We start from the raw sequence: 15,562 nt of genomic DNA, 5'->3' as shown, positions 1-15,562 counted from the left end.
GCCTAACACAACATCATTTCCAGATGTATTATATCTAAACCCCGTTTGACCTGGATCGGCCACGTTGGAGCGCACTGACGGCTTTAAGGAAGATGTGCTTTCCAAGTACGTGGACGTGGCCCACGTGATCTCGCAAGCGCTCCTCCTCTTCTATTTAACCAATGAGAGGGAGCAGAGGGCGGGCTTTTCCAGATGACAGCCAATGCAGTGTCACATTTGTAATACGTTACTTAGCATTAGTCACATCCGGGTGAGCACTTTGTGGTGAGTAGCTAATACTGACTGAAACAAAATAATGAATTAAGAAATGATAATGTTTGGATTTACTTTAACTCCAGTGACCATAGTGCGCGTATAATACACGAATACACAAGCCCTAAGAAAATTTTATAAATTCCGAGTGCATTTCTGTCTCTTGAATATGAAGGCCAGCCAGCTAGCCAGTTAGCTTTAAGCTAACAACTTGTCGCAAATATCAATGTCCGGGTTTGCTTTGTCACCATTTTTGTCTTTCTGCCATCCTCGGTATTGGTTTGAGATTGATGTCTGTTAATGTTTATTTCTGCAGGTCGGCTCAAGTTTTTACTTTAAAGCTTCGGTCTTCAGGATGTACGGATCCTTTCGGGTGCTATTACAGGTGCTGTGGGCCCAGCTTCTGTGTGGGTGGGTGCTGGGCTCCGAGCTAACTTTTGAGCTGCCAGACAACGCCAAGCAGTGTTTCTACGAGGATATCATCATCGGCACAAAGTGTACACTCGAGTTTCAGGTATGTGGGTCTTCTTTGAGCCCAAATCCAAGCTTTTATCAGTCGTCCTAAATGGGAAAATGTCAGAGTTGAACAGAGTCAACACTATCCTCCTGAAGGCAATGTCTGGCTTCGAAGATTACAGAAAAAATATTAACATCCCAGGGCTAGGAACAGCTTTATAACAGCAATTGTCTGACTGATGAATAACAAGGTAGTTTTTCTGAAATAAATACAAGTTTTTTAATATTACTTAATAACAGTTTTTGACTGTTTTTCCGCCCGTTGTATGTGGTAATCGCGCATGAGCTGGTGTTGTTGACTCCGGTAATGTAAAACACCGACACATAGTATCTTCACAAGCAAGTCTGTGTTAGTGTTTAACATAGTCTGAATCTGAATGCTGCACTTGTAACCAGGTTTTTCTGTCCAATATAGTAAATCATATGATTTATATGTATTTTCATTTAAAGCTATGAGAGTCACACTTTTTGAAGTTTGCCTTTATTGATATCTTCTAGTCTTCATACCAGTCATCTAACAGCACAGCACAGTTTTTTTTTTTCTTTGTTGTTGTCGTTTCTGTAGTGAGATGTAATTGCCCAACAATCAATTCAAGGAAAATATTAAAGGATTAATAGGATAGGATTTTCTTCTAGTAAAATACTTAAAGTAGTATTTGACTGCTTTGGTTGTGAGAGTCACGACATGAATTTTGTCAATATTGTAGGCCCGTCTGCTTTGTGTTTGAAAAAATTCACACAGTTCATAAAATGCTTGAAAAAACACTGTCACTATGTTACTCAATTTATGGTCCTCCTGTCTTTATGTTCTCTTAGGTGGTGACCGGTGGCCATTATGATGTGGACTGTCGTTTGGAGGACCCAGATGGCACTACACTCTACAAGGAGATGAAGAAGCAATATGACAGTTTTACCTTCACAGCTGCCAAGAATGGCACCTACAAGTTCTGCTTCAGTAATGAGTTCTCCACCTTCACACACAAGACGGTTTACTTTGACTTCCAGGTCGGCGATGACCCTCCACTGTTCCCCAATGAGAACAGAGTCACTGCTCTCACCCAGGTAAGATGATAAGCTCACACAAGCTTATGCATTTGCATGTTTGGGTTTGAGGGAGCGAATGTTTCTATAGGTTTCTCAAAACTGTGTAGTTTACTACGGAGTATATAGCATAAGACCATATTTGTTTCATTTTATCTGATGAAGAAACTGCAGCCTCATTCTCTACACAGCATGTGGTTCAACATGAGACAATGCACTTTTCAACATCTCTTTTACTCGTCACAACTGACGCCTTGTGACTTCTGCAAATTCCCAGCCAAGCTCCACCCAATTTTAACCTGAAAAGAGGTTTAACCTGCTGTAAAAGAGTGAAACACCTGTCTGGGTGTGCTCAGCACTACATACTCATCTTCTCTTGTCGAGTTGTCTATTCGAGTGTCTTGAGTTTTAAGGAGGATGGACATATTTTTATTTCATACCAATCATTTATTATCTGCAGTTGTTTCAGATTTTATTGCAGTTAACACAATGTAAAATGTTTTATGTGCCAATTATGTTTTCACCAAAGTGTTTGGATCTACTGCAGCCAGTAAATACAATATTTTATAGCTAGTTAGATGCTTGATTCCAAATCCTATGCTTAAATTTATGTCACTTCATTTTACAAGTTTAGGGATGTTTTAACATTGGAATTTTTGCTCCCCATGTTCCATCTGGTTCGTGAATCAAGGTTAATATTGTCTTCTTGTTAGCTGGTCAGTCTTTCATTTCCAGCCTCAGTTTAAATATCTTGTATTGATCTTGGCTTCCATTTTATGATCATTACCAGATGGAATCAGCCTGCGTGTCCATTCATGAGGCCCTGAAGTCCGTTATTGACTACCAGACACACTTCCGCCTCCGTGAGGCCCAGGGACGCAGTCGGGCAGAGGACCTCAACACCCGTGTTGCGTTCTGGTCCATTGGAGAAGCCATTATCCTTCTGGTGGTCAGCATCAGTCAGGTGGTCCTGCTGAGAAGTTTCTTCTCTGACAAGAAGACCACTACAACACGCGTTGGATCGTAACAGTCTCTGAGCGCTGGGATCTGATTCATCACCTCTTCATTTGTACCTTGGCTCCTGTGCTTAGAGTGAGTTAGAATATCAGTGCTGATCTGAAATTGGATCATATCAAACAGCCAGGTCGGACAATCTGACATGTAATTTTCTTCCAGCACTGGCATTCTTACCAACTTTATGCAAATGAGTCTTGAGCAGAAAGGTTATCTGTGTTTAAAATGTTTTTGAGAGAGAAAACCTGGAGAAAGGCTTGCTTATGTTGCTTGTAACTATCTGTATTTGAGGCAGTTCAAGCAGCTGGTCATACAGTTAAAGTAAACCTTAAATACTTTGAATATTTGAAATTATTTCTAAATGTGTTCTTATTTTATTTGTGTAATTTTCTACCCCGTCATCTCATACCCTCTCTCCCCCTGATCTGTTCCAGTTTTCAGCCCAAACTGTGCACTGAAATAACCAAGGGGGTTAAAGTTGTGACTAAATGTGTAACGTAGGGAGATGAGGATTTCTTTCCTCATCTGCAGTTCATTCGGTCTCTAAAACAAGGCAAAGCAAAGGATTTGGTTATGAAAAATCTGTTGCATTTTTTTTCTTTGTTATTAAACCGCACTGTAATAAGTGAGAAAGACCAGATATTATGTTTGCTTTTATCAGCTTTGTCATTTTAGGTGAGTTGAGAAGGGAGTCTGCAATACAGAGAGTACGCCATCATTTGATAATAGCTTGAAATTGTTTGTATTTGGGTTGAAGGATTGACTTTAGAAATACAGATGATAAAGTCAGTTTTTGCATTTTAGATTGAATTTTCTCAATTATACATTGGGGCAAAGTCATGCTTCGACTTGACCACACCTAGGGGGTTTGTCTCCTAAGAATCTTCTAATTACAGGTTCCTCTTCTTTATAACATCTTTGTGACTCATCTTTGTGGTGGGGGACAAAAGAAATAACTAATATTATTCTTGTGTTTGCAAATGACACATTTTGTGTCTAAAGTGGCAATTTTAAGTGCACCAGCTTGTTATGAAATCTTTGTCTTTCACTGGTTCCCTTGCAATGTTAAATCTAATTCTGCCTTTGCTGTTTGAAGTGTAACAACTTATTTATCTTGTGGGCTCATATTGTCCTCTTGGTTTTATACAGCACTGTTGTAAAATTAATGTTTTGCAAAATGTTGCTTGAATATAATTCTAGGAACTTTGAGTTGCAGTTGTAATTTCAAATTTTGTCCCCTCACTGGTTACTCAATTATCTGAAGGTGCAGGAAGGAAGATGTGGATGGCTGTATAATATGAATGACTCTGAAAACTGTCATTTTTTCAGTTTTTCATCATCTGATTCAATCAGCAATACTGAAAGAAACCTTTGAAACATGCTATTTTCATTCTTAAGATGAATTTCACTAAACATTTTAGTCTACAGAAAGCACTATATAGAGTATTTGTAGACTTATGTCAGCCTGGTGGTGTTGCTAAAGATAACAATCACATGAAAGTCAGTGGGTCATTCTTTCTCTCATTATTCACTAATTTGCAAACAAAATCTGACTGCTTTTAAATACAGCCGTGGTATCATGTAGTCATTTTGAAGGTCCCCTGTAGAGGTTTTACAGTACACAACATCAATGAATTGGACTGAGGTCAGCTCATCTCCTGGCAAAGCTAGAAGACATGTTGTAATGTGAGAAATTTGTCAAAAATATAAGTTTCATATTTATGACAAAGACAAACTTGATTTACACCTAATCCACCAGAGGAGATCAAAATATGATGCTTCTTTGACTTTATAGTTTGGTCTTGTTTGACTTGTCACGACTGATTCCAGAGACATGGAAAACAACTCAAAAGATCCATTATTATTATTGCTGTTTGTTAGTCCTGGCTTGGCTTTGCTTCCTTTGTTATTCTGCTCCCTTTCACTTTATGTTCATTGTCAGTTTTGGTAGAAGGTGCATTTACAGGTTTGTGTGCTGACAGGTCATTTTTGGACATAAATTCAGCTCTGAGACATTGTGGCCACTTGTTAAGTTATTGGGTTGGCTGAATAAACTTTCTGTTAAAATGTCGGGGTATGCTTTGATTTTCTCACCATTAATAAACACTTGGTTTTCAGTGAGAGATCACCTTCTTGAATACATCCCCTGGTCATGCTTCTTCTTTCCTGTAGGGAGTGATATAATCAAGGCCATAATGGCCAGCTTTGCACCCATTCATTATTTCAAAGTATGTATTAATCCGGCAGATACGGAGGATCTATTTAAAGATATTTTTGACGTTGGATTGTCTTTCCGTTGGTAGTTATCTCTCTGTTAATTCACAGGTACTTAAAGAACAGGAATTTCTTTTTGTCATTTTTTTTATTGGCCACGTAAGAGTATATCAGCTCTGTGATTGGTCGTTGGCACGTCAATCATTTGCGCTAGAGGAGAAAAAAGACTGCGTTGGGTTTGCGATTTGACAGAAACTGAGTCGTGATCATCCGGTTGAGCCGTGGGTGGATCGCCTTTCCCTATTTACCTTCCCCTTCGCTGAGATTATTGTCGTGCCAGTTTACGGAGTGGCTACATGGACGACTATTATTCGCTGTTTTGGGGGTAACGTCTGTCGTTTCTTCTCGACGTGTGGGCGAAAGAAGAGCGACGCAGATACTGGGGATATCCCCTGCTTGTTTGGCCGCACAAGAGAGCGAACGTCGTTTTCCAAGGCTAAGCTAGCAGCAGCACGGCGCAACGGGTGGGGGTGGATTTCTGTATTTCGGCCCTCCGAAAGCAAAAATAAATAACGTCCCAGGAGTATGTTGTGAAACAATGACATGCACAGGAAGCAGAGCTAGTGGAGGAGAGCTTCTTGGAGGAGAAGAAGTGTCAGCGGATGAGTATCGGTCGAACAATCAATAAAGAGGTGTAAAGTATTTGAGCTAAGCGGAGCTAGTCGGTTAGCTTAATTGATCAAGGAAGTTGACTAGCCACCTTGCTAACGCGGCGACAAATGTATTACTGGACCAAGGGTCGTTTCAAACGTGTGAGCTATTAATAGAGTTAGAGATTCACATAACAGACAGGTCATGCCATTTTTTGAAAGCGTAAGTGTAGAAAGTCACGAATTGCTGTGGGATTTTTAACCAAAACGCTAGCCAGTTTTACCGTTAGCCAGAAAGTCGGACCTTGTAAACAAAAGGTCCCGATCGCCGCCGGTCCACAGCCACGTTTACGCACACCTCGAGTTATCACTGACTGATTGTTTCACGGACGTCATTGCTTTTTGTTTAACGTGAACGTAACTCTCAGTTATGGATCTAAAGACAGCGGTTTTTAACGCAGCCAGGGACGGTAAGCTCCGTCTGCTTCAGAAACTGTTGGAGAACAAAGATGGACACGAGGTGACCAAGTTGATGGGCGAGAAGACAAACGGGGCCACCCCGCTCCTGATGGCCTCCCGGTACGGCCACCTGGACCTAGTAGAGTACCTGCTAGAGTGCTGCAGCGCTCCTGTTGAGGTCGGTGGGTCGGTGAACTTTGACGGGGAGACCATCGAAGGAGCGCCCCCTCTCTGGGCCGCTTCGGCGGCAGGTCACCTGAAGGTGGTCCAGTCCCTGCTGGGCCACGGAGCATCTGTCAACAGCACGACCCTCACCAACTCTACACCCCTGAGGGCAGCCTGCTTTGACGGTCACCTGGACATTGTGAAATACTTGGTGGAGCACAAAGCTGACCTGGAAGTGGCCAACAGACACGGCCACACGTGTCTTATGATTTCCTGCTACAAAGGACACAAGGATATAGCGCAGTACCTGCTGGAGAAAGGTGCAGATGTCAACAGAAAAAGTGTAAAAGGTGAGTGGGTCGCACACTCAGCTGTCAGTAGCAACCTAACAGTACCTCCCTTTATTCACATGATCTCTGACCCTGAAATAAGAAACCGATTGATTCTGCAGAATCACACATTGCAGAGTTCAATATGGTTTCAATTTTTTATTCTACAATAACTCTGACAAATGGTAAAGGTGTGGACTTCACCACATAGCAAGTCATTTTGAAATCAAAGAAAAATGGCTGTTGTACACAGATCTACATGTACACTTTGCTATAGCCAGAAGGGAACAACAGTATGCAATAATGATTGAAGTGTTTGCATTTTACCATTTGAGATGACTCAACAGAAGAAAATGAACTTCTGGTTCCACAATGGAAAGCTGTGATGATAACTACGTCAGCTTGGACTGACTCTGTGGGTGTGTCTGAAAGATCTTATTCTGTCCTTAGATGGTATTTTGTAAATGCATGACTGTCTTTTTTTAGGGTATTGTCTTGTGTGAGATGACAGACCACAGGATTGCTTGAAAAGAAAAGCATTAAGTGATACCCTGCTTTAACTTATCCAGTGTATTAAACACCACCACTATAGATAGCTACGAAGGCTGGGAAATATGTATTGTTCCTTCCCTCAGAGCACAGCAGCTGTGGTTAGCTTCATGTTTGTGAGAGTGGATTTCAAATGTGACCAATTTCCTAGAAAGAAATATCTGACAAACCAGTCCTGCATCATAGTCCCCTTCCCCGACCATCTGAATGCTTGTGTGTTCCAAATGATCATACTGTCAAAATATGTTTATGTACTGGCATCTGTATTTATCCTCATGCACAACTCTGTCTAATGTGCAAGAAGGCATATATACATGTACATGAATTGTTTTGCACACATTTGAGTGGCCATCTTGAACTGTGCTGTTGTAGCTTATCTTATTTGATGAACGCACTCACACTAAAGTCATTCACATCAGCATTCAACATGCTGAAGTCGAGACAATTCATCCACCTGACCAGCAGAAGAGCAGGAGGCAGGTGCTCCATTGTGCACAACCAAACACACGTGCTTACAAATGTGCTTGACAGGATCATGTGTGATGATTGAGGTAGAAAGCACTCTTACCAGCCCATTCTTCAGACTATTGCCTTTCCCATAACAGCTGAACCAACAGGATGGAGTAGATGTGTAATATTAGATATGAAGTGGCAAATTTCCAAAAACAATGGACATTGTGTTGATGGAGGGAGGCAAGCAAGTTCGGAAAAAAATGGTCAGGGCTCCACAGTCACAGCGGACTGATCTGTTTAAAAAGCTGCCCTCCTTACTTGACCTGAAGGTAGCCTAAATTCTGTTTGGAGGCACATAGTGAGTATTCAGACTAATCCCTGACAGTGGAAAGGATTTCCTAAGTTTCTGGATTAAGTTGTTTTGTTAGTGGAAGTGAATGTATCACCCAGACAAGCGAAGCTCAACCTGCACCATCTATAACTAATGATGTTGAACATATCTCCCCACCAAAAAAAAAATGTCAGTTCTGATCAAAGCTGGTTTAGAGGAAGTCCCAAAAAAGGTACTATGGATAGTGTATGGCAACACGATGATGAAATAGTATAATATTCCTTTGGAACACACAGTTTTTAAATATCTTAAAATCATTAAAACATTAAAAGTTTTAGCGCTTGAAAGCTTTTAGCAACCTAAAACCATAACACCAATGTTAAACAATTTTTCTACGATGTTAATCCAACTCGAGTAAACTAGAGGAAAAGCCCCAGTTCAACAGCCCCCAGGTTTTCATTTTGAAGAGTAAGATGACAGAATCAGTGTAGTTTTGGTAGAAACCTCAGAGTATAAATAATGGTTAATCCCTGACTAACCCTGTTTGGTCTCATCTGCGTGAATATGGATTAGCCTCAGTGTAGTGAGAGCAGCCAGACAAGAGGTGAGTGAAAGCAAAGCGGTTTTGCGTGCCACATTTCAATCATTGGCTGGTCAGGATGGACATGTTGTGTTTATGAGGTGTGTTGAATTTATTTACTTGAAGGCATTTACTTGTTTGCATGTTTTAAATTCTTTTAACTTTATGGAATCAGGAAGTGCTCCTGCAGACCAAGAACTACCTGTGTTTGACTCCAGGAAGAGCCAGCTGTGGAAATCTCTTATTTTACAATGATTTTGTTGATGATTGACCCTGAAGTCTAAGTAACCTCTTTGAAAGATAAGCTTGTAGGATGAGGACAGGCAAGACATGCTTAAACTTATTCTACCTCCAGACTTTTGCATTCATATAACTATAATAGTGGACTTGGTCCTTGCTGGGCTCCCTTCAGTCTATCCACGCAGATGAAGCTTGCATTCAGCATAAGCACTGAGTATAGAAGTTGAAACTGGCATTTTGTACATTCTCATTGTCATCTTGTGAGAACATGAATACATGTGTTCTAGATCAGAAAGTGCCGATGGCTGTTTAGAATACTATATTTTCAATCACGGCCTTGCCAGGTTTCGCCTATGACGTGAGACACCCATGATCAGGTGATGGCAAACAACTCAACAACTGTTCCAAAACGTTGCAGTGTCAGGAAATGGTAAATTGTCTAATGGAGAAATCTTTGCAAAGCTTTTTCACACTGCAGGCACAGGTTTGCTGCTGTTGAGCAGACATTCCCACTGGAAAGCTATGCTACAACCAGAAGGTAGAATGGTCTGAGTTGCACTAGAATGGGTAATCATTGGGTGGAAGTGAGCATGTAACAAAGGGCTCAATGGCAGCATCCATGATAATCCTGGTATCAGATGGTCTGCAGCCATTTTGAATATATTCCAAGAGGAAAGAGTGTGAAGGCTAAACAGCTGGCTTCTAGCTCCACTATAAGTAATTCTCTGGGGCTACTATGTGGTGGCATGGCTTTGTCTGTCTTCTCAAATATATATGGTATATATTAATAATATATCTAACATAATCTGTAGCTCTTTGTAAGACATGTCTCCCCCTGTGTTCACAGGCAACACAGCACTTCATGACTGTGCAGAGTCGGGCAGTCTGGAGATCATGCGGATGTTACTGCAGTATGGAGCATCCATGGAGCAGGACGGCTACGGCATGACTCCCCTGCTCTCTGCCAGCGTCACAGGCCACACTAACATCGTAGATGATCTGACAACACACGAACAGGTCAGGTTTCTAAACTTCCCGCGGAGAGTTTGTCTGCACAGGTGTGTGCATGTTTGTGTGAAAGGCAAGATGTTTGAATAATTGGAAACGTATATTGTTTCCTCTGCAGACAAGCCACATGGAACGCATTGATGCCCTGGAGCTTTTGGGAGCCACGTTTGTTGACAAGAAGAGAGATCTGCTTGGTGCTTTAAAATACTGGAAGAGAGCCATGGATCTCAGGTATATGGACAGTAACAACGTTGTCCATAAACCTGAACCCAAGCAGCTGATCATGGCTTATGACTACGCCAGGGAGGTGAGTATTAGTGTGAGTCTGTCTTTCCACCTTGCACCACCCCAGGGTGATTCTGCATTGCATTTAATGCTCTTGAGGTTTCATTATTGCTGATGTTGTCATATTTTAGTCAAGGCAGCACACACTTAAGTTGACTGCTTTTAAATTCACTGTACAGGGAAAATTGCACATTGTAGTCCTTACATTGGAGGCAGAGGCTGCACATATTTGTATATTTTATTTATTTATTTTTCAAAAAAAAAAGGTTTTCAGGCACAAAGGGGAAAAAATACTTCCATTGTGCTGGATTTGTATGTATTAGGGAAACAGTCCAATATCAGGTCTGAAAGCTGTGTGCTTCTGACTTCATCGCTTACACATAGAAACCCTAGACTGCCTAAACTGCTGCACCCTGCCATTGTCTTGACACTGTTATCCTCTTCCCAGGTAACAAACGGAGAAGAGCTGGACGGGCTGATATCTGACCCGGATGAGATGCGCATGCAGGCACTGCTCATCCGTGAGAGAATCCTTGGCCCACAGCATCCAGACACATCTTACTATATCCGTTACAGAGGCGCCGTCTACGCCGACTCTGGGAACTTTGAGCGCTGTATCAACCTGTGGAAGTATGCGCTGGACATGCAGCAGAGCAACCTGGACCCCCTCAGCCCCATGACAGCCTCCAGCCTGCTGTCGTTCGCTGAACTCTTCTCCTTCATGCTGCAGGACAGAGCCAAGGGGCTTCTGGGGACATCGGTGTCATTTGAGGACTTGATGGGCATTCTTTCCAAGAGCGTGTTGGAGATTGAGCGGGCAGTTAAACAAAATGGGCCGATGCCTCCTGACCCTGCCCAGCTCAGCAAGGCCCTGTCAATCATCCTGCACCTCATTTGTCTTTTAGAGAAGGTGCCGTGTACTGCAGAGCAGGACCACTTCAAGAAGGAAACTATCTATAGGTGGGTGCCATGTAAATTTCTTGTATTGGCAACGTCATCCACTGCAAATATAGTAGATTTGAGGGAATGCTCATTTTGTGGCAGTGATTTTCTAATCTCTGAAAATGTCCTTGAGAGCACATTTATATCCTCTTTGTCAGCAGACAGGAGAGTGTCACTTGAACTACACAATGCTTTCCACTTCTGCCACGAGCCATTTGTGAATTTGTATCAATTAATTGGGGGTGTCTTTGGGAATCTTTGGGAATGTCTCAGTTCGATCTTTGGGAATGTCTCAGTTCGATTCTGATTAGATTCTCAATCGAATGACATGAAAAGAGAGTCCTGTTTTCTCTCTCTTGTCTCTTCCTCCAATATGTGCACTAAGCCATTCACTGGTGTCCTTAGTCCACTGAATTACAATATGAACAATAACTGGCAATTGAAATAAATGATAAATGATCTGCAGCCTTTTTATGTAAATAAATTAACATTCATTAATTTGAAAGCATTTTTCTGTCCGTTGCCTGTATGTGCATAACAAAATGAGGGGGAGTGCTTCGCTGTGTTGTGGCGAGCAGCCTCTCTGCTGCACCATTAGCTCTGAGGAAAGCCTTCATTGTACAAGACGTGAGCAGGCAAAGGGTTTTTCAGGTGAAACAGGCCGAGCGCAGTTATTTTCTTCACCTCAATTGGTTTAAGTTGTTTAATGCCACAGTGTGTGTTGATCAGCTGCTCTCCTTTGTTACTGCTGATCACTGCTCCACTAAGGTTAGGCTCTGAGGGATGGCGTAGAGAGTTCGAAATATACTTTAATTTCATCTCCCAAAGGAAATTATTTAGTCATTAAATCAGAAAATGCTTGAAAGTGCTGCATTCTTTGAAGATGAACTATGAGATAACCAGCATGTGTGCGCTGTAGATTGTCCAGGTGCTGCGTTGCCGTGGCAGTTGCCTTTTTGTTCTGTCAGCATCACACTTAACATTTTGAAAATTGATTTTTGACATTTGTGAATCAGCTCTGAATTGTAGGAGGTAAGACTCGAGGTTCCTATGTGAATTGATCTTTTTTTTCCACCACCCACCCTGACAATGAATCATGTACATTAAGAGGGCTTTTGTCTCATAATCGGTGTCAGTTCTATCAGACCTGAAGTCCACATTGTCACACAGCTGGGACATTGTCCTGTAGTTGTGTAGTGCTGTTACCACGATGTTTGTAGTTCATTGTCACTTTGCTGCTATTCCTTAACTGAGAAGTTGACATCTTTCCACAGATTCCTGAAGCTCCAGCCGTGTGGTAAGAACGGTTACAGTCCACTACACCTGGCAGTCGATCGCAACACCACCTGCGTGGGCCGCTACCCCGTCTGCAAGTTCCCGTCCCTCACAGTCGCTTCCATCCTTCTGGAGTGTGGGGCAGATGTTAACAGCCGCGATGAAGACGACAACAGGTCTGTTTGTGTTTGTTTTTCTACTGCTCTAGTTGCTCTGCTGGTTTTAATTTTTAGAAATAATTAAAATACAGAAGGTAAATGAAAAATACCTAATAATTTTGCTCTGCAACTGCGCCATCATGTACCATCAAGGCAGCCACCAGTTAAACAAATATCAACATGTCAGACCAGACAAATGGTAACATGTCATCCAGCATAATCTTACAGCGGCTCTCTTGTCCTTTCCAACCCTCCAGTCCTCTTCACATCGCTGCATCCAATGGTCACCCTGACATCATGAACCTGCTGATTTCATGCGGGACTCACTTTGACAGCACCAATGCCTTCCAGCAAACGGCCTGCGACCTCCTGGACGAGAAGGAGCTGTCTAGGAATGTGATCCAGCCCATAAACCACACCACGCTGCAGTGCCTAGCCGCCAGGGCTATCATCAAGCACAGCCTCGACTACCGGGGAAACATCCCAGAGAAACTAGAGGCCTTCGTCTTGCTCCACAGATAATGATCATGAAGGAGCGGAGGGGAATGGATGGATGGGTGGAGGAAAAGAGGAGGGGGTGCAATTACATCAAGCGGTCAGACTGACAAGTTCAACGCCTGACCCACAACGTGTTTGAGGAACTGAAAGACAGTTTTGTGGGTTTGGCTTGCAAATCCGAACAATTTGAAGAGAATGAAGTTGAAGATTTGTGTGAACAAAAATGTCCTCATGCAACCAGGATAAACTGATAAACGACTGGAGTAAATGGAGGAATGAGCTACCGTTTTCTTCCTGTGTTTGCTCTTTGGTGGAGCCACAGCTCAGACTGGTCACAGCCCGATCTGTGGAGATGTATTAGGAGTGGATTGCAACATGGACAGACACAGTTTGTATCTCCGGATGAACTGAGCAAGGGGTTTACGCATTTTTGCTTTAGAGTACATTGATTTTTTTTTTTCTTTTTGATTTTTTTTTGATTTTTTTGCATATTCCACTATGCTATTTATTGAATGAAACTTGAGAGATTTTTCTCCATGCTGGCTCCAACCCAGCCTCAACTTCGCCTGCTTCTCTGTTCTCAAAGCAAGGATTGAGGCATTTCTACATATGCTGGGACTTCAGGTTATTTTTTGTTTGTCCCATCACTGTTGCCAACAGTCATGGACCCTTCCTCAGTCATCATTAGGTTACTCTTTTTTTTGTACTTTTACAATACATTTAGTTTTTGTCATGCAAATCTGGATATCTGCCAAGTGGTGTGGATTCTAGACTCATTTGTCTTTCTCACTTTAGTGTATAACAAAGCTTTACGAGAAGGGTTTAATGTCTGCGAACACCATAAGTGCTTTATTCTTCCTATGCACAGGCTAGGCTGTTGGAAAGAGAGACTGTTGTATTCTGTGCCGGCACTTGTCTGTGCAATATCTCTCATGAGTTTGTGTTTACCTCATTGCTGCCGTTTCCTTCAGTATCCCCTTACTTCACTCAGAAGGGGGATGCAAAACCATTGTACTGATTGTTGTAAGAAGGGTGACTGAATTTGAGTGAATGTGTTTGTATGTGTGAACGAGTGAGCGCCACACAGGTGTTTCTTGTATGCAGAGTGTTTTTTTTGTTTTTGTTTTTTGAGCTTACACAAATTATTGAGGACAAGAGTTTGGTGAGATGGCACTCATGGAGATTCCATAATGCACATGACTGCCACTAGAAACCACAGTTGGCCAAACTAACTGTCTACAACTGCTGGAGCGTGCAGGCTTGTACACAGAAGTGACCTCTTAACGTTCACACATGGCCGACCTTTAAAGGTATACTATGCAGGATTTTCCTAAGAAACAATGAATTGACTCATACAAAAGTAATCCCTCTCAAGTGTGTGTCTGCACAGACCCTGCCCTCTGCCTGGACTTTCTTTCTGGGCTTCAATCTTTGGGCAGTGAGTGTGTAGCCCCCAGCTAATAACAGCGCACGGATGAGGTCAGGACTTTATAAAAAAAAAGGTTTCTAGTAGGTGCCGGACCGTGAGCAGCATGCCATGCATCCAAGAGGAAGCTACAAAAATGGTGGAACAAGTGCAGAAAAAAGCAAATACGACAGAAGCTTGTTCCAGAGGCGGGTTTTCAACCTGTTGGACAGTACTGAAAGAGAGGGTGGGGTTGAAGAAAGACCCGGGGTTGGCCTGTTTTCTGTTGAACTGGCAGCTGCCGGTGGTTAGCTTGGATCGCTTGCTAAAGCATCTGCTTTTTTATTACATCAAAGATAAAGTTCCTCCAGTAGTACCTTGCAGCATACATACACGCAGTGCGCTTCGGGTGGCGTTGAGCCGGCGAGGAGGGGCCAAGTTTGAATGTTGTTTACAAACAGTAACTGACAATTCCTGCGTAGTATACCTTTAAATGCTGTCGTTCTTTTCATGAGTAGGTTACCAATATTGGCCCACTGTGCATGTGCAGCAGCAGCATATCAACCAACCCATCACTGCAGAAAACCTGTCACGAGAACTCCTAGACTCCAAACTAGACTACAGCTCGGGAAGTTCTGCTCATTTTGTACAACCGTCGTCCAATTGTACGAGAACTGAAGACACAAACGAGTGGGAGGACGCCGCAACATACAGAATAGTAAAGCTTGTGAATTATCTTGTTTGCACATTAGCTTTAGATGTGTGGGTTGAAAAAAAGGGCTTTTCATAATTTGTAGGTTTCATATTGCAGTCTATCAAATCTGACAGTTCAAAAGCAGACATAGAAAATGTATGAGGACTCCCAGGGCAACTTGATTTGAATCTGCACTTTACTACAGCGGAGTTTATGATTTGATATGGCATTAATCAAGTTCATGTCTTAGTAACCAGTTTGACAATAAACCCATGTTGCACATGTCTCCTTGTCCAAATGTCTTTATTTCCTAATTGTGTGTGTTTCTGCAGTGGAAACTTCAGCAAAGGTTTAGGTTTCTGTGGGGTGATGTCTTATAGACTTGTTCAGGTGTCTACATTTCAGTTTGAGTTTTCGGTAATTTCCCATTGCTTCATTCAGATGGCAGACAGTCAAAGTACATGTAGGAAAAAGGCTGCTTTCAATCCTGAGTGAAATTGATAT

At 42.2% G+C, this 15,562-nt stretch overlaps 2 protein-coding genes across 3 annotated transcripts; both read left to right on the top strand.

Annotated features, from left to right (window-relative positions):
* The first annotated feature begins 224 nt into the window (after nt 1–224).
* Nucleotides 225–4,963, top strand: tmed7 (transmembrane p24 trafficking protein 7). Its single transcript, XM_076731133.1, has 4 exons — nt 225–264; nt 569–766; nt 1,585–1,830; nt 2,600–4,963. Exons 2-4 carry the CDS (start codon nt 608–610, stop codon nt 2,834–2,836), a joined length of 642 nt encoding a protein of 213 aa, XP_076587248.1. The 5' UTR covers nt 225–264; nt 569–607; the 3' UTR covers nt 2,837–4,963.
* Nucleotides 4,964–5,266: 303 nt separating this feature from the next.
* On the top strand, nt 5,267–15,342 carry fem1c (fem-1 homolog c). Of its 2 annotated transcripts, XR_013077190.1 has the most exons (7): nt 5,291–6,661; nt 9,641–9,810; nt 9,920–10,108; nt 10,535–11,046; nt 12,303–12,479; nt 12,719–14,403; nt 14,439–15,342. XR_013077190.1 is itself a non-coding variant. In XM_076730979.1 (6 exons), the coding sequence occupies exons 1-6, from the start codon at nt 6,118–6,120 to the stop codon at nt 12,981–12,983; spliced, it is 1,857 nt and encodes a 618-aa protein (XP_076587094.1). In that variant the 5' UTR covers nt 5,267–6,117; the 3' UTR covers nt 12,984–15,342. The 2 variants fall into 2 exon arrangements, 1 of the variants encoding a protein (XP_076587094.1); XM_076730979.1 differs by having other exon boundaries at nt 5,267–6,661; nt 12,719–15,342.
* Nucleotides 15,343–15,562: the final 220 nt, after the last annotated feature.

Source organism: Chaetodon auriga, chromosome 5, assembly GCF_051107435.1.
Source record: "Chaetodon auriga isolate fChaAug3 chromosome 5, fChaAug3.hap1, whole genome shotgun sequence".
Classification (NCBI taxonomy): domain Eukaryota; kingdom Metazoa; phylum Chordata; class Actinopteri; order Chaetodontiformes; family Chaetodontidae; genus Chaetodon; species Chaetodon auriga.
This window is presented reverse-complemented; position numbering and strand designations above follow the sequence as displayed.

What these genes read in the sequence shown, in the direction of transcription:
- fem1c (XM_076730979.1), top strand. Translation starts at nt 6,118, where the DNA reads ATGGATCTAAAGACAGCGGTTTTTAACGCAGCCAGGGACGGTAAGCTC. An exon ending in CAACAGAAAAAGTGTAAAAG is followed by an intron (nt 6,662 to 9,640) that starts GTGAGTGGGTCG and finishes CTGTGTTCACAG; the next exon opens with GCAACACAGCACTTCATGAC. An exon ending in AAGAAGGAAACTATCTATAG is followed by an intron (nt 11,047 to 12,302) that starts GTGGGTGCCATG and finishes ATCTTTCCACAG; the next exon opens with ATTCCTGAAGCTCCAGCCGT.
- tmed7 (XM_076731133.1), top strand. Translation starts at nt 608, where the DNA reads ATGTACGGATCCTTTCGGGTGCTATTACAGGTGCTGTGGGCCCAGCTT. An exon ending in AGTGTACACTCGAGTTTCAG is followed by an intron (nt 767 to 1,584) that starts GTATGTGGGTCT and finishes ATGTTCTCTTAG; the next exon opens with GTGGTGACCGGTGGCCATTA. An exon ending in GAGTCACTGCTCTCACCCAG is followed by an intron (nt 1,831 to 2,599) that starts GTAAGATGATAA and finishes GATCATTACCAG; the next exon opens with ATGGAATCAGCCTGCGTGTC.